This window comes from Neopsephotus bourkii, unplaced genomic scaffold (genome assembly GCF_033783945.1).
Source record: "Neopsephotus bourkii isolate Nb327-2 ecotype Australia unplaced genomic scaffold, CSIRO-AGI_Nbou_v1 NB_1433, whole genome shotgun sequence".
NCBI lineage: Eukaryota > Metazoa > Chordata > Aves > Psittaciformes > Psittacidae > Neopsephotus > Neopsephotus bourkii.
The window spans coordinates 4750326-4768921 of NW_026901910.1; the positions used below are offsets into that span (position 1 = coordinate 4750326).

The following is an 18596-nucleotide window of genomic DNA, read 5'->3' on the forward strand; positions in this document are numbered from 1 at the left end:
CACGCTGTGGAATACTGCTGCTGCAGCTCCATAGCATTTTGGTTAGTCCGTAATATCAAGCTCTGATCATTTCTATTCAGAAAGAGAGCTCCTCACCATGGAACTGGTCCTAGCTACAGCCAGCCTGCCCTCCCCAGGCAGTAATTTCACCCTGAAGGAAGGGACTGCAGTCAGCTCCCTCTTCTCCCATCTCTCCTCCTGAATCCAAAGGTTAACATGGAAAGTTGCACACTTTTCCTACTTGTTTCTCTAACAAGTGGAGTGGAAGATCCCCATCGAGGTGAGAGGTTTCAAGTCCATCACATAGGGCCATACACTTCTATCCCACTGATAGAACTGATTTACTCATCAACTGATTTCTCCCCTCTTCAAAGCTTCTTTCTATTCTTCCAGAAAACAGGAAAATACCCCAGAGAATTCGTAATGCTCAACCCAAGCTGTTCCAAAAATGCAAACTAACGTTGTTGTGAAGACACTCAAGTTCCTTTCCCATCCAATACACTGCTTCTCCCAAACCTTGGAAAACTGCTCTCCATTAAAGCATCTTCTTAACTGTCACAATGGAAAACTTCTTAGGCAGTGCCACTGGTTGCTGTATTTTCAGGGATGAGAAGTAGGGAAAGTTTATGATTGCTTCTCATACACCAAAGTAAATGAGTCTACAGGGGACTGTAATGGCACAGAGAAAACAATAGGGAATGGAGGAAGTCAGTGTCTTCAAATGACACAGCCTCAGGAGCAGCCTTGGTTTGTGCAAAAGAGGGTAGTAATCAGTGAGTAGTAGCTTCCAAGTCCTGCTCTCTGTTAACCACTCCTGTACCTGGTCTTGTCCATTAGAAAGCAACTCCTGATGCAGTACTGGTGCTGCTTTTGATGTGCAGACTGGCCTGTTGTTGGCACAAAGAGATGTTAGAAAGCAACAGTGAAGGAAATCACTTCTGAGGATGGAAGAATACTCCCTAAGGCAAACAGAACTCCAGTTGCCCTCAGTGCCATGGGTTAGTGATGGTCTTGGCAGTGCTGGGGAATGGTTGGAACCCATGATCTTAAAGGTCTTTTCCAATGCAGTTGCTTCTATGATTTCCTTATAAGAGGGAAAAGAAACACCAGCAAATAACTGAAGTTCTGATTCCCTCAACTGACAAATCACATTTGAACCAGCTACAGTTGGAACTCCTCTCTAAACTGACCTTATTAAATGAAATCATTGCTCACATCCTTACATCAGCAACACTCACCCCTGGTTCGTGCAAGGGGGTAAGAAGCCAGGTTGAACTTCAAACCCTAAAATCATTGGTTTAAAACAGCAGCAGCATTTCACATAGTGTGTTTTGAATGGCGAGTACTGCTGCTGAAACGGAACAGGCTCAACTACAGCTTAGGTTTAGAGACGTCTCAAGAGGAGCTCTGATGTCAATACATCCTACAACCTACCCGGGATGCTGAAGAGCTGCACCCAGGAGTATGCAGAGCCCTATGCCGCGTAGCCACAACCACCCCTTTGAACACATTACTGAGGATGCTGACCACTTCTGCTCCCATCACAGATGGAGCTGGGGATCTAGGCAGTCTGCAGGGCTACAAACAGGGTTTCAAAAAGGCCTTCAGGGCACCAGAAGTGGTGCTTCTAAGAAAACGACTTCTTTCTTGTTACCGCATCAACCTGCCTCAACTCCTCCCTAGAGGAATCATCTTCCTCGTTCCACCAACCCTCATCCCCAAACAGCATCAAAACCCCCACGTTTGCCAGGAACCCAAGTCCAATTGCTCTGCTGAACAACAGAACTAGCCACAAGTGTGTTTTTCCAGAGACAAAACTCCTACTACCATCTGCAGCACAACCACAGTGAGATACCGGTGCTCTCCCTCACCCCACTGAGCTCAGTTAAAGAGTTAACTACAAAATCTCTCTGGCTGCCAACCAAACCTTGCTTCCAGGATAAAATCCCATAGAATTCCAATGCCTGCCATTACAGAACCAGCAGCTTGTCTCCAAAGGAAACCCCCTTTAGTCACTAGTAAATTGACCCTGGTGAATATAACACCAACCACTTGGAAACGGGCATTTTGAGATACAAAGTACACAGAGCAACACACATAACACTGTGTGTTTGTTGTTACTCCACAGGCTATGCTCCAAAAGGGAAAAGTAAGTATCTCCCACATTACTGGTCACAGCAAAGCTAATTCAATGTAATGATGGGTTGCAATAGCCACGTTGGGTGTTTCTGACATGCTGTAACTGCAGGGGGGGTGGGATGGGATGCTGGCATGTTGGCTCCATGCTCCTGACTTTCCATCTCATACATTTTACAACGTGGAGCGTTTCAAACTGCATGAATGGCTCCAGTTGAATCCGTTACTGTTGTTTGGGTCTGTGTTGATTAACACATGTAAATGGAGGCATCTGGTGTTACCTCTCTCTCGCTCCATTTCACACCCCCTTTGAGTCTGATTGCACAGTTAACTGAAAGCCAAATGAGAATATCCAGAAAGGAATCCCCCCCTGGCAGCCTTTGCCAGGCTGGGGTCTAGTCACCACCTGCAGAGACACAACCCTGCCCCTGGCAGCAGTGAGACACTGGGTACCACACAACGACACCAACCATCACTTTGCAGAACTAGAGAGGGAAGGATTGTTCTGTCCCACTGGCAGGGAAAACGATACCCCCTTCCATGAGGGGAACTGAGACCAAAGTGCAGGCAGTGTGAGTGATGCAGTACTGCTGCTCCTGCCCCAAATCTGTGAGACAACAGGTCTGAAGAACAGCAAAGTCAATTCAAACAGCCTCTGACTTGGTGATTCCCAGCTGTAACAACAGATCAGATGTAAACACCTACCAGCCACTGGACATGATGCAAACCCCAGGACAGAAAAGCTGGAAGTTCACAGAATCCCAGACTGGTTTGGGATGGAAAGGACCTTAAAGCTCATCCAGTTCCAACCCCTGCCACGGGCAGGGACACCTTCCACTAGAGCAGCTTGCTCCAAGCCCCATCCAACCTGGCCTTGAGCACTTACAATGTTATTAGAACCATCTCCGCTGAAAGATGCTCCTGTTTGATGCAGAGGGAGTTAGGAGGATCACTGCTGGATGCATTTCCAGCGGTTTGGAAGCCCACTGCACACTAGATGGCACTGCACTACAAATTATCGCCGGGATTAGGCACTGATTGGGGTTCCTGGGGAAAACACCACCAGAAATCCCTTCCTGGCCCTCCTGAAAGGCCAGGTGCTCAGCACCACTGCCTGAACACTCACAGTGCCAACACAATGGAGATGGCTCTGTAACAAGAACCAGCCCCTCGGTGGCTTCAGGCACAAACAAAGAGGCAGTTGAACTAAACTGTTGTTTATTTATCAATGTGCTTATTTAACAGGGAAGTGGCTTTGCCACCAAACAACGCGTCCTTTCTTCCAGTGTCTGCCACGGGACAGAACAGGATTCCTACTCGGGCTGCTGCCAATAAATACACACAAGTGCAACGTTCCCCCTCAGCCTGCAGAAGGGACCTTTTCTGCTCCTCACACAGAAAAGCCACTCGAAAGAGACTGCTTCAAGTTTTCAGGCATCCTTTTTAAACAGGTTTGTTCTACAAGCTGAACCTATAATATATTTATAATTCCATCATGTAGGGCTTTGTTTAAGCTTATTGAAAAATGCATTCACCCATACCAAAAAAAGGACCAAGGCAGTGAATATAAAGTATTTTATAGCTTTGTAAGATAGGAGGGATGTGGAGCTGTTGGAGCGAGGCCAGAGGAAGCCATGGAGATGCTGCGAGGGCTGGAGCAGCTCTGCTCTGGAGCCAGGCTGAGAGAGCTGGGCTGGGGCAGCCTGGAGAAGAGAAGGCTCCTGAAGGGGAGACCTGAGAGCAGCTCCAGTGCCTAAAGGGGAAACCTGGAGAGGGGCTTGGGACAAGGGATGTAGGGACAGGGCAAGGGGAATGGCTTGAACCTGCCAGAGGGGAGACTGAGCTGAGCTCTTAGGCAGAAGCTCTTCCCTGTGAGGGTGCTGAGGCGCTGGCAGAGGGTGCCCAGAGAAGCTGTGGCTGCCCCATCCCTGGCAGTGCTCAAGGCCAGGTTGGACACAGGGGCTTGGAGCAAGCTGCTCCAGTGGAAGGGGTCCCTGTCCATGGAACTGGGTGAGCTTTAAGCTCCCTTCATCCCAAACCAGGCTGGGATTCTATGATTCTCTATAGATACTTTTAACCTTCCTGCATACAGCGTCTCAGAAAACTGCTGACTTTCAAGGAAAGCGCATTAAAATCACCACGTTAGTTACAACTGCCTTTTCTTCTCTGAGCTCCAAAATCCATTCAATTCTGTGGGAGGTCAGGGACAGTTTTAGTCACAGTCTACTTTTCCATTTGCTTGAAACAAGCATATTATTCCTGTGAGAGAACTGAAAATTGACAGTCCTGTCATTGCAGGCTATTATTCCCTTATTCACTCACTGCTTCTTTCTTCTCCCCCACTAAATCAATATTATCTTTTGTGTCCACACTGAGAAGAATCAAAATCACTGGCAAAAAACATCTTATATATAGCTGAAATAGCAGCAGGAGCTGCAAGAGGGGAGAAAGAACACCATAAACCCCTCCCAGACACCATGCTTTTGATGGGGGGAAGAGTACTGTGGTGATGAGAAGCTTAATGTGCTTAAGGTAGTCATTGATCCTGTCTCACTGCCACGTTTTCAAAGCACCTTTCCTTACCCAAGAGTGCAGGTAGGTTTTTGCTGTGACTTCTCACCTCCATCTCGTCTGAAGAGAGGTGTTCGTGTTACTCTGAATGCACAGGCCAAAGCAAGGACTGTGCTCAGGAACGTTTCCTAGTCTGCAGTTATAGAGAACCAGTAACAAGGAACCAACATCCCCAGGGCAGAAAGGAAGCAAACAAACCTTACCAATGCCCACAAGGGAAAAGCAAATGTACCCTGAAGAGCCTTGAAGTCAGTAGCTTGGTTGTGAATAACTCTGGAATCCCATTAGGAAGTGCACCTCCTGGCTTCATCGTACCCATGGGTGATGCACAACCTCCTGTCCACACACCCATCTGCCCAGTAATCCCATAGGCTCTGGAGAGTATTCCAGTGGATCCTGATGTGCTGATTTCAGATTGGTCATTGTTACCTTCCTGGAGCACTGCAAGACCCAGCCTTCACCCCACGCTCCACGTTTTACCCATCACCAAGTACAGAGGGATCCATATTCTTCAACCTCCTGCAGGTGGAGAGAATCAGCTCAACAAGATGACAGCATCTCCCTTTGTGAATGATAAAGCAGGCTCCTTAAAGAAGGATGCATAATACTAACCCAGTGTGCACAAGCACATACTTGCACTGCAAGGCTGGTCTGCAGAGTCTTCAAAAGCCTTCCACAACAGCAGATAAGGAGCCACCATCAGAACTGCTGAAAAAGCCTTAGGAAAGGACTGTAAGCAAAAGCAAACAAGCTTTGCACAGTGTATATATGCAAAGCACATCTTCCCAAGCAAGAACTTGCAGGACTAAGCTCAAGAGAGAAACAAGAGGCCGGGGAAATCAGCATTCCCAAGAGCTCCTTCCCCAGGAAAAGCATGATTTCTTGTCTGGCTACACACCAACTCCTCTGGCTGACAAGAGGAGCAGTGAATGAAGGAAAATCATCTCCCCTTAGCTGGCAGGAGGAAGCGATAAAAGCCAAGGGGAAGCGCAGTCCATTTCCTGCCATGACCCCAGAAGTGGGAAAGATCAACAACCACTCATCTTCCCAGAGCAGGCTGTGGGAAACCCTAAGTGCTGCATTCCACTCTGACACCCCCTGCTTTTCCATTAGGGTTAGGCTAGGACTAAACTGGCCGCTGCAAGCATCTGAGTATCACACAGGCACACTAAAGGACTCCCAGTGCTCTCCAATGGAGCTTATGGCCTTTAGCTGCTTGCTCATTACCTTGCTCTGGGGGAAGGCAGAAGCATCACTTTGTGCATGCACAAGCACGTTTGTTTTGCTGTGTTCCAGTAGCCCCTTTAGGCACTGGAGCTGCTCTCAGGTCTGCCCTTAAGGAGCATTCTCCTCTCCAAGCTGCCCCAGCCCAGCTCTCCCAGCCTGGCTCCAGAGCAGAGCTGCTCCAGCCCTTGCAGCATCTCCATGGCTCCCAAAGCCAAGCCAGTCAGGAACCCACATTTTGCAGGCTCACATCTATAGGTTCTATCCTATCCATGCTTCCTCAGCAGGACTTGAATGAAGATGCTTGTAACTGCAGGCCAAAGGCACACACACACACCACGGGAAAGCCAAGGCCATGAATGAACACCTTAAAACCCTGCAGCCTAACCTGCTCCCCTTGAGCTGCCAACTCTGCCATCAAACCTCACGTTTCTGGCACACAAGCCCAAAGTAAATGAACTGCCCTATTTGCAAGCAGGTACGGTAAATCCAGATTGGGAATGCTGCCCGTGCTGTTTGCTTTAACTGCTAATACATCCACTGGCACCACAAACCTCCCCTGGGGGCTGAAAACACAGCTCTGCCTTGGGAAATCTCAGGATCCCAGCAACATGAAGTTTGCTGGTCATTAAAATCCCACCAGCTTGGCACGCTGGCAGGTCTCTGAGCACAATCCTATGCTGCATTTTAACACCATTCGTGTTAACAACGTGCTTTACTAGACCCAAAAACATAGGGGGTTCATCCCTTTTCAAGCTATGAAACACCAGTAAGGTAGGGATTATTTTTCTGGAGCCTATTAATATACTTTAATTACACATGTCATACATCTCCCTGCTTTTTCCAGGCCATTAATCCTCAGGGAAGGCACATTTCCCAACACAAATCACTCATGAAAACAACTCTGGTACATTTCTGTCACACGTTGCTAGAGGTGATGGACGACGGTGGCAAAGAGCAGGTCAATGCCAAAGTTAAGGGTGGGCTTATTGCACTCACTTTTATTCATGTCATCAAACAGCCACAATGCACTCAAGACCCACAAACCAGTTTGCTGTGTGTTCAGGAAAGCAGAAATACTTGTTCAACAGAGTAACAAGCTGAATCTCATTTGCTTTTAACGATGATTTGGGGGTTATAGACTGCCCTTCTATTTACACACCTAGATGATGAACATACCTGGGATCACAGAGCTAGTCTAGAGCCTTTCCTCCCTGCGACAGGCAATTCAATAACCCTCCAGCTGAGTAATGTCAGCAAGTTACCTCTTACTTTATAGGATAAACATGGAGTCAGTCATAGCATCCCAGCCTATGGAAGGGACCTTAAAGCTCATCCAGCTCCAACCCCTGCCACAGGCAGGGACCCCTTCCACTAGAGCATCTTGCTCCAAGCCCCTGTGTCCAACCTGGCCTTCAACACCGGATCACTTGAAGGCTGCCACTGTTCTGCACAGCAAGCAACAAGTGCAAACAAGCAGTAAATGTGTGAGAGGCAACTGTGAAGCTCCATGAGAGACCCTCCATCCACTTGAAGTGACCCTTCCACTGGACCAGCCGTGCTGGATTTCTCCCCCGCTTCCCAGGAAGAAAAGCAAGCAAGCTGGAATGTCACAGGTCTGATCTCGTTCCAGGGAAGAGTTTGTGGCAAAGCTGGATGCAAGAGCAGGAAACAGAAGAAGCCACAAACTGAGGTGAACTTAACTCGAATATTTTCCTAACATTTTTGGCATCAGGGAGCTTGGCCTAGAGACTCTGAATCTTGGCAGGAGACTGCGCCAGTTTTCAGGGCATTGTGGCTGGAATTATTGATTTAATAGAAGCAGTTTCCACCTACACTATAGAACCACAGAATCACAGAAGAGTTAGGGTTGGAAAGGACCTTAAGATCATACAGTTCCAACCCCCTCACCATGGGCAGGGACACCTCACACTAAACCATCTCGCTCAAGGCCTCGTCCAACCTGGCCTTGAACACTGCCAGGGATGGAGCATTCACAACCTCCCTGGGCAACCCATTCCAGTGCCTCACCACCCTCACAGGGAAGAATTTCCTCCTTATATCCAATCTAAACTTCCCCTGTTTAAGTTTTAACCCATTACCCCTTGTCCTATCACTACAGTCCCTAATGAAGAGTCCCTCCCCAGCATCCCTATAGGCCCCCTTCAGATACTGGAAGGCTGCTCTGAGGTCTCCACGCAGCCTTCTCTTCTCCAGGCTGAACAGCCCCAGTGAACATAGTTGGGTTGATATAGCCATGTCCTTAAAGCAGCCCTTACAACATCTCCCCCTGCCCCTGTAGAAGGCAATGGTAAAGAAACCATATAGAAAAGACAGGCAACAGGGGGAGGTATCCATCTAAAGAAGGGGAACACAACGTAGCAGAATACATCAAAGCTTGGTCTAGTGGAAGGTGGGACTGGATGAGCTTTAAGGTCCCTTCTAACCAAAACCACTCTGTGATTCTATGATGTTTTCCTCTTAGAACACTTTGCAAAGGAGTTTACTGAAGACATGACAGCCTGGAGCTGCTCATCACTGCCGAGACATCGAGAGCCACCGTGCCCACAGAAGAGCTGCGGGATGAAGAAACCCTCCTACACTGAAGGTAGCGAGCAGCCTTGCTTTGAAACGGCTGCTGGACCCGACTCCTCACACAGACCAGCAGCATCCCTCTATTCCTGCTCTTTTTGGTTGATCTGTGCAGAGAAACTGCTCTTAGCAGAAGCATCTTGAACTACCCCAGCTCTTTCCTTAGGAGGGCATCTGGTCAGAGTCTACCACCTGTGTTTCCTTTGCAGTCCACCTCAGGAAAATGACTGTATAACTAACAGAGACACCTTCCCAAGCACATATTTCCCCTCTGCACCCCCTTCCCTGGAATGGTATTCAACAAAAAGGCAAACCAAAAGAAGACGACCCTGAAAAAATCCCTTCTCAACAGGCTTTGCTGGCAGGAAGCACGAGAAGAACTGAGCTGCTCTTCACTCTGAAGATGCAAGAGGAAAACGCGGTGACAGGCAGGAACCACAGCCCCCACTGCAAGGCAAGAGCATCATCTTGGCTGGAAAGCTGCAGCTTGCCAAAGGCATTCAGCAGCAAACAATACCGCTGAGCTGGGAACAGGAATTCCTGGCAGCATTCCTGGCAGCCCATGCCTCCGCAGGCGGAAGTGATTCTGGATCAAATACTTCCTTTACGGCTGATAACATGCTCCTACCACTTGCAATGCCAAAGTTTAACAGATAAGGAGAGGCAAAGGATCTTCCATGCCCTGTTATCCAATCCTCTTCTGATGGGGTTATATTTAGAAGGCAGCTACACAGAGAGACAAGAGACCTGTTGTCTGAAGGGGTTGAATCCATGACCAATGGAACAGTGGTGGAATGCCTGACAGCACTTTGCCTTTAGCAATATGCTTTTCAGGCAGCAAGGAGTATCACCTGGGAAGCAGTGAGCTGATCAGTTCCCCATATTCTATTACTCAAACCCACTCAATTAAAGATGAAGTCTTCATTCTTTCAAGGGTAGAACAAAGTATTGCTGGCGGGAAGCACAGATGTTACAGAATACCCCATCTCCATTTCTCCTGTTAACATGAATGGCACACAGCACTAAAGAAACCACAATCACATTTGCACTATTATGGGGGGACAATCACTCCACTCTGTCTAACTTAGCGACATGAGGAGGTGTTGAAATAGTTCCCTTCCTACACATTAACAAGGCCTAAAGCTCGCTGATGAAAGGCAGTGAAACTACATGACAAATGCTGCGCTGAGATCCCCAAATCCCATGTGAATGAGTTCACCTCCACAGCTCTACAGCACAAAACCTGGAACGGGCCATCAGGTTGGCTGAGGGTCCAACCTCAACTCAAATCCCGCCAGGAAGATGCTATGTTCTACCTCAGCTTCATGCTGGAACGACTCAAGCCCCTAAGAAGGCAACTCTGAGACCCAAAAATCGTGTTTAATTTAATAAGCTGCCTTAGAAGCTGATTGTGAACTTATATTAGGATGTCTTAGGCACTCATGAAGTTAAAAGCATCGTGAGCCTTTCTGCCTTAATGTAAGAGCTGGTAGAGATGCTGAGGACTTCAAACCTCAGTGCTTTGTGTATTAATGGATTGACTTTTGATGCTCCAGAGAGGGAAAGGCATCACTGAGAGGTTTTAGCTAAACCCTGTGTGAAGGCAGCAGAGCTTTGAGGGAAGGAAAGCAACAGAACTGACTTAACCAACGCCGAGTGATCCCAATCCAGCCATGGCCTCACACAGAATCAACCAGTTTGGGAAAGACCTTTAAGATCATCAAGGCATGATGTTTTGGGAGACCCAGATCACAGTTCTGCTCCTGCTAATGGGATTCTTACACATTAATCCAATGTTAGATATGTTAAGAGAATGTTAAGAGGAATCTATTACGCAGATGCTTTTCACTGTAAGATTAAAAATCAATGATGTAGCCTTAAAAACTCAATGCAGTAAGAAATTGAAGGTATTTCAGCAAAACAGCAGTGATGCAATCTGTAAAGCCTCTCCTATAACAACAGCTTGGACACCAACTACCTGTGCATGGCAACCCAGCAATTTCCTGCCTATGCAACACGTGTCTCACAGGCCAGAAGCAAACAAGGTTAAAACACATAAGAAAGCAGGAGAGCAGCACATTTCTGCGAAGAAAAAGTGTCCCCAAAAGCACCCAGTTTTGTTAGCACGGTGCTAGGGTAAGAAGTGAACAAATCCTATTTCACACATCCCAGAAAGTTAATTTAGAATGAGCTCATGAGGTGAGGAGCCAGGATATTAATACCGATTGCGCCATGAGCCCATCTTCGAAGTGACATCAACAGTTACAAAACAAGCTGAAATCCAGCCAGGCTCTTAACAGGCAGCATTACACAATACCTGCTAATGCTGCACTGCAACTCTGCACATCTTGAACACTGAAGAGAGTTTGAAAGGAGTTTCCACCCACTACCCCTCAGATGCAACTTGGCAGCTCACTATTAGGTGCCAAGCTGTCACTTACAAGTCACTTCAGCCTACTGCTATTCTCTGGTTCCCTTCTTAGCACCAAGGAGCCACCAATGAATGCCTTCTGATTCACACATATGAGCCCTAGATGAACCTATTTTGAAACCTGTAGACTAATACTGCTGTTGTATTAATAGCTTGCATTTATTTTACCCTTAACACTGCTCTGCTACTAAGGAAATACTGCAATGTCCTCCACTTCTGGTATTTCAGGAGCAAAGCTCTGTTCTTAGGATATGTTTATACATATCAAATGGCCATTACAAAAATCTTGCTTAGAAAAAGAAAGGGGCAAGAGGCACAGGGCCAGTACTCAGAGCCTCATTCACTTTATCTAAGCACATGCTTTGCTTTAGGTACCTTAATAGTGAAGTGTATATGATTTTTCAGAGGTAGGAGTGGTGGAAACAGAGCACAGATTCCCCCCCCCCAGCACACACAACCACACTTTGCCATTAAAATGCTTCAAATCCTGGTGCCACCCAAGGGCTGTGATCTCTCTGTAGCTTGCCTGTACCTCTGAATGATGGAAAGCAAAACTCATGGTGCAAGAGAGATCTGTATGGACACAGACACCTGCTTGACACCTACTAAATGTGAACAGTAGTAGATACAACCCCTGACTAGGACCCAAACTCCTTCTCAGTTGGAAGTTCATAGAGACAGAAAGATGCAGAACTGTCGAGTAAGGAAACATGAAAGGCTCTAAATAATTCACTCTCTAGTCCAGGAAATGCTTTACAAATGGAAAGGTTGTAACCTCTTTTTGGCTCCAAGGCTGGCAGATGCTGGAGGCATCCCTGCTTCTCTAAGTGCAGAGCAAGATGTGCCCTGTTCAGGAGAAACCAGCTGTGATTCTTGGTACTTAGCCCTCCCCATTACTGCCCAGCAAGAAATGCTTCTGATGGATGGATCCCACTTCCAGAAGTGCGACTCAGGCTGACTAACAATCGCTTGGATTCTGCTGCACAATGCAGAGCCAAGACAACATGAAGAGAAGGGATAAAATGGAATGATTTCTATTCACATAAATACATCAATTGGTTAAAGCCACACACACATAAAATCATGCATGCAGTTATCGAGATGACTCCATCATGAGTGTTTGAGGCAGTCTTCAGTGACCTCAGTCAAATCCAGTGGAAATAACACCACTCCAGCCTCAAAGGGGTGGCAACACGTGCAGATGCTGGCCCAGTACATGGAAGCAAGCCCACAGCAAGAGACCCCATTGCTTTCACTTCTCATCACTAAACAAGCTAAACCAACCTTAGTGGAGGTCCCTCCTTTGCCTTCCCCAGCAGGTTAGTTGGGAGCCAAACCCAGGGATGTGTTGTATATAAAAGAAGCCAGAAACTCACCTGGATGTTGCCGAAATCCACGTTTTCATAATGGAAATGTGCACATTCAGCCATCTTCGGGAAGTGACCCTTTGTAAAGGATAACCTGAAGCACACCAAAAGCACCCCATCAGATAGATGCAAAGCAGCGAACCAAGCATCAAGTACCATTCCAAAATGCAGTTACTAATAGAAAATAACACTTCCCACTTTCTCATCCAAAAGCCAAGGGAACAGAGGGATTTGTTGATGTGATGCACCAAAAGAGTGGAGAAAGGAATCGAGTGAGAAAGGAAAACTAAAGTGCAAAGTGGCTTTTACCACGGCATCCTTAAAGCACTGTGTGGCAGCTCATCCACACCAAAGCCCACATCTTGGAGGACAGGCACAGGGACAAGCTGCTCTATCTTTACCAAAGCTTTTGTGCAGTGCAAATACACAGCCTTACACGAGACACATAGGAAAGTAGAGCTTTACCTGTGAAAGGCATCACAGCCCATCAGTCCCGGGTTGATGTATCTGAGGGTGCAGAACAAACGCTATTTATCCTTTGCCTTTTTCAAATTCCAAAGTGAGCCATAATTATTTCCAAGTGTCTCCATTTACAGTGAGGGCTGACGGGGAGATCCTCTGGCTCTGCAACATGCTCTCGCTTCTGCTGAAGCTATTATAGACTCCTATAGATATTGCTGGTGGTGAGCCAATGAGATTGTCATTATCTAGCTCTCCCTTCCCACGGGAATAGAAGTGGGAAGTGAGATGCAGCAGCTGGCTGCTCAGCGCTAGAACAAAGAGCCATTTCCCTTACAGCATCAGAGAGGTGAGCTGAAGGCACAGAGCAATCGATGCTGGGGAGTTGTGGTCCTCCAGTCAGCATTCACAGCAAAGACATATTGATTGCTGCTGATCCCCTTTGCAGGTTAGAGGTTTGAAACCTTAGCTGCAAGCAGAATCAATTGCTTTATATTGTCTGGGGGAGAATGAGAGAGAAGGACAGAGGAAGACCATGGAAAAATAAATCTGGGAGATCAGAGAAGAAAAAATACCCCTGGAACTGTGCAAACCCCATTCAGATGAAGACGTACAGGGCAGAACGCAAAGAAAGGGAAGGAGAAAAAATATATCTAGGCCACCCATTTGTCCTGGTTTAGCTTCCCAGAGCATGGGAAGAGAGGGAAGATTCTCTCATTGACACATTGCCTGGAACCATCTTTAGGTTCTTCTAATGTGTATTTTTAAGTCATTATTACTAATTAGTTCTAGGAAGAAAATGTGTTAAGTTCAAAACTCTAAGATGCTTTGCTTCCATGGCCACAAACAGGGGGGAGAGCCACCAAAGCCTCTCACATCCCCACTTTTAGACTCCATCAGCTCTAATTTACTTGGTTTCACACGGATCTTGGTGGCTCTGAGGAATATTCTACCCCAAATCGTTCCCAAATGCCCTCGTTGGGATATCACAAAGAGAAGCCAAGCAAGGACAGGAGAATTAAAGGACACTGCTCTTACTTTTTCACATTCTTCACTTTCATACTGGCTGTGCTGCCGCAGGTCCGGAGCGCCAGCTCCCCTGGGATGTCGGGAATATCCGCGCCTCTTGCCTGCAGAACAGGAGGAAGGAACAAGAAGGAACTTCAGATCTGATTGCATGCTATGGCCTGCTGCCTGCTAAGCACATATCTTTACATGTATCTACAAACACAGCTAAAACGTATCTGCTACAAGCTGTACTTCTGCCCTTTGAAAGAGGAAAAGGGAACCTCAGGATTAGGATCTGCTGCAGAACCTTCCCAATTCTTACTAATAACTGCAAGTACCAGGATTTCATTCATTGCCACTGCTGGTGTCTGAAGAGGTTTTCAGAGGTAGGAGTCAGACATCCATCCCCACACTCCATCCTCAGACTCCTCATGAAGTACCTGCTTTTCCAAACACTTGGATTCAGGCAGAGGCACTGGAAGAAGCTGGAGAGCTCACACACTGGGAAATCAAGTTAATGACAGAGCTGCTTAGATGTGGGAGGTGAACATTTAAAGGAGGTGTTTGAAGCTACTGGTGTAAGTGCATATTAAAGTTCCTTAATCACTGAAATTGGTTGACTTTCAGGAGGACAGAACTGCAAACTCCCTCTTCTCAATTGTTCTGTCATGCTTCCCCATCCTCTCCCTCCTCCTCCAGCTGCAGTCACCATCCCAAGGGCTCTGAAACACTCGTGTTCCTGCTGTGCTGTACCAGGCCCTGAGCTCTAGAGGTGTCAAGGGGTTTAGGTGAGGCTCTTATGAAGAGAACAGTGATCAAATGGGAAGAGAAAAACACGGTCCCTGATGTTGGCCAGAGGCACTCATTAGTGATGTGGGTGACACTGGTTGAAGGAGCTTTTTTCTGCTTTACACAATCAATTATGGAAGAAAGGCACCTCAGTATTTCTTTTCCTACAGGCCTGCAATGAAAAAGTATTACATCAGATCCCTTAGGAGCAGAGGTGACCTCCCTGATCCACACCAGGACCGATGCTTCTAACCTGGTCCACCAAAGATCTCTGAACAGAGATGCTCAGTCCAAAAGCTGCTGCATGTAACAGAATATATGTAAGACATGGGAACAACTTGGTCCTCACCCCAAAACTTCAGAGTCAGACAACTACAGTTCCAGCCAGCAGCCCACATATGGGATGAACAACGGGGGAATCTTTCTTATCCCTGCCCCTGAAGCTTAGCTCTTAGCTTGAAACACATCACATTCCCCCATGCTTCATCACATCAGTAATAGCTGCAGCAAATGGCTCAAAATCATTCCCTGTGTCTATATTCATTAATTGAATACTGTCTAGATTCATTAATTGAATATTGTCTAGATTCATTAATTGAATATTGCCTAGATTCATTAATTCATTAACAGCAACAGGAAGGGATTCATGTCTTTCAGCTCCCACTGTGCACAGCTCCAACTGTGCTCTCTATCTGAGGATGCTTTTACAGCCATCAGAGATAAACTGGGGTCCAGTTCATATACTTCAGGCAACAGATGAGGACAGAAGAAACCGTGTTGTGGCAGGATCTATTCCTCCCTTGACACAGGGAATGTGGGATGATCCTGGCTGCATTCATTCAACCATCACTGCAGCTTACACAGGCCGTGAGAAGAGCATCTTCTCTGCACCCAGACAAACTCCTGTTCTCTCCAGCACTACAGCTCCCCCTTTTCAACATTCCTAAATACATCTGAAGCCAGGACACTCACTCTCCCAGGTGTGCCATTCACAGCCCTTCAGCTCCACTGTCCCACCACTGTACAGACCATGCACTGCAGGCAATACACCCTTAAAGAAGTATTTATACCTCTACACAAACCTCGCTGGGCTGACTGACTAAGCACACGATTGCTCCAGTATGGAACAGGACACTTGAGAGTCTCCTTGTGAACTGTAATGTTAAGGGGATCACCAATGTAATGAACCTGACAGGTCTTTTTACCTAAAGCAGATAACTAACAGTAATAACCATGCCATCCCTGCAAGCTGCTTTCAGGCAAAGCTGGATGTGCTTGCCTTAGTTTTCTAAGGAACAGAATTTCTGTAGGAAGAAGAAGAGTTTTTTCTCCTCCCTCCGCAGTAGAAGCTGCTGGGGTATAAAAATGGATAAACAACTCTGACAGAAAAATGTGGGCTTCAAGCCAGTTTGCAGCAGTGGGTAGAGACTCTCCTGGATCTGACTCAAAGCAGCGTAGGCAAAACTCACACCTCCAGCAGAGCGAAATGCCAGCATCTCTCTTTGAAGAAGTTGTATTATCCTCTTCTTCCCAGTTCAGTTACGTCCAAACCCTGCTGGAAGGAGTGCTCTGTGTCTCCCATTACCACCAAGTATCCATTTCAATGGGCTACAATGAGATGCAACACTCACTTGGGTTGCTTTTCCAAGTAGATCTGAGCTCTCTGACTCTGCTGCAGCATGACAACCTCTCCCAAGCCTCACAGCTGAGGGAAACAGGGCACGATGGTGATCTTGTGCAAGCTACACTCATCAGTAGGAGGTACTAACCCCAGGAAAAACAGGGTGGATAGACAGGTAAGCAAAAAAGAAACTCATTGCCATTTAGAAACCATGCTACTCCAAAGGAAACTGCAACTACTTTCTATTTAAGCCAAAGATATGAAGCTAGATAAAAGCACTTTATTCCCTACTAGCCTGTACCTGCTCTGATCCAAAACCTGGCACGCAAACTGTCCCCTCCTCTCAAAATACAAACCTCTCCAAATGAGATTTGTCATCTTTTGTGCTCTGTGTCACAGTGGTTTCATGTTTTAAATCACTCTGAAACTGTTGGGTTGCACACATCAGCTCGCCAGCCTCAGCAGCTGCTCCTCACTTCCCTGCTTTCCATGCAGCGCCTGTCTGTGGAAAGCCAGGAACTGCACAGCATATCTGTTTAGGGAAATGAGTTTGCCCAGTTTTAACAGCTTAATGTCACTGCTGAGCCAAGCTGCTCTGTCCTGAGACTTGGTCAACACATTAGGACTTGACCCAGAACTCAACTGACTTCCATAGTATCCCAGATTGGTTTGGGTTGGAAGAGACCTGAAAGCTCATCCAGTTCCAACCCCTGCCATGGGCAGTGATATCTTCCACTAGAGCAGCTTGCTCCAAGCCCCTGTGTCCAACCTGGCCTTGGCCTTTATGCACCTTCCTACCACCAGTCTCTCACTGAAACCAGCTTGGAAGGACCAGACTGCTCTGGATGCTTTCAGCACACAGCCTTGTTTCTAGAAATGGCTGAGCCGTTGGTTTCCATGACAGTCTTTCCTTCACATCCTCTTCATTTCCCCTCCATTTTTCCTGGAGGAGAGATAAAAAACAAAAAAAGAGGGGAAAAAACCCCACCATCAGAAACCCCAAAGCTCTGTTAGAGCTTTACTTCTTCGCTGGAGAAATGCTGGTTCAGTAAGACATGACTTTGTGGCAAGAGGGTGGACTGAACTATATAGTTGCCTATCTGAAGTGGGTGTTTATGCACAAGGACATCGACAGCTACTCCAAACTTTGGGTATCAACCAGCTACACCAAGCTGGCTCAGCATCAATGTCTCTGCAGAGCTTGGCAACATCAAGAAGGAACCATCCCCTCATCATGGGTCAGAGACGATGGCTTCATCAGCACCGTCCTGCTTCGACCCTTACTGCTCAAGAGTTAGCCTGAAGCACAGCAAAAGGAGAAAGATGGTTCAGCTCAGCTTCATCCTCCACAGCCACTCACATACAGTGGAACAGGCTGCCCAGGGCAGTGCTGGAGTCACTGTCCCTCCAAGTGTTCACACACCGTGGAGATGAGGCTCTCAGTGCCATGGGTTGGTGGTGGCCCTGGCAGTGATGGGGAATGGTTGGACCTGATGATCTTAAAGGGCTTTTCCACGCTGGTTGATTCCCTGATTCTCTGAAAAGGATGAGAACATACCAAGCACATGAGGCTGCAACTGGGTCACTTTAGTGAAGAGCAGAAAAGTTTGGTCATTGAAGAAGATACAGCTGTCACCCAAAACCATCTGAGGTACAGAGGCAAGATGACAGAACTGCAAATGTTTGCCACGTTCTCCATATTAGCACTTCCCATTGATTCATTCAGCGTTTTCATCCAGGGTGTTTGTGGCACTTTAACACATTTCAGCTACATTTTTCAGAGCTCCTTCAGATATTTGGACACATTTAAGATGAAGAAGCAATTGCATCTGGTTTATGGAACCACAGAATGGTTTGGGTTGGGAGGGGCCTTCAAAGCTCATCTACTGCAACCTCCTTGCAATGAGCAGGGACATCTTCAACTACATCAGGTTGCTCAGAACCACATCCAGCCTGGTCTTGAATGTCTCCAGGTCCATCAATCTCAGCAGAAACAGCTATATGCTCATGGTACCACTGAAGAAGTCAAAAACAGTAAATAAGCATCACCTTTCCAAGTGCATTTCCTAACAGAGCATCTTAGGAATGAAGATCTGTGCTGCTCACAGCGTGGTCAGCAGAGTGCAGCACTGGCACACTGAATAACCACCCAGAGCAGTACCAAAGCTGCACACCAAGGACAAGCTCTGCTTCTCATGCTCAAGGGGTCTGGGTACCCATCCATGTTTGCAAGAGCTGCAGCAAGGCATCACTTCGAGGGTCCAACATACTGTGATTACAAGTAAACAGCTTCAAGATCCACCAGAAGGCACAATGAGAAATAGTGGGACCTTTTACATTTTATAAAGGTATCCTTTAGTCAGTTTGAAGCCATCACTTAGCTCCTTATGCAGTGCAA

General features: G+C 47.0%; 1 protein-coding gene across 6 annotated transcripts in view; it reads right to left on the bottom strand.

The window, feature by feature from the left end:
- ARHGAP32 (Rho GTPase activating protein 32) overlaps positions 1-18596 on the bottom strand; it is a 136679-nt gene that overhangs the window by 73806 nt on the left and 44277 nt on the right. For 4 of the 6 annotated variants that reach the window (XM_061368589.1, XM_061368586.1, XM_061368588.1 and 1 more), the window contains exons 3-5: positions 13819-13910; positions 12787-12828; positions 12331-12415 (exon numbers count right to left, since the gene is read on the bottom strand). In XM_061368589.1, the coding sequence (XP_061224573.1) occupies positions 12331-12415; positions 12787-12828; positions 13819-13910 (219 nt within the window). The remainder of the gene's footprint in view (positions 1-12330; positions 12416-12786; positions 12829-13818; positions 13911-18596) is intronic. The other 2 variants (XM_061368587.1, XM_061368591.1) reach the window with 1 other exon arrangement.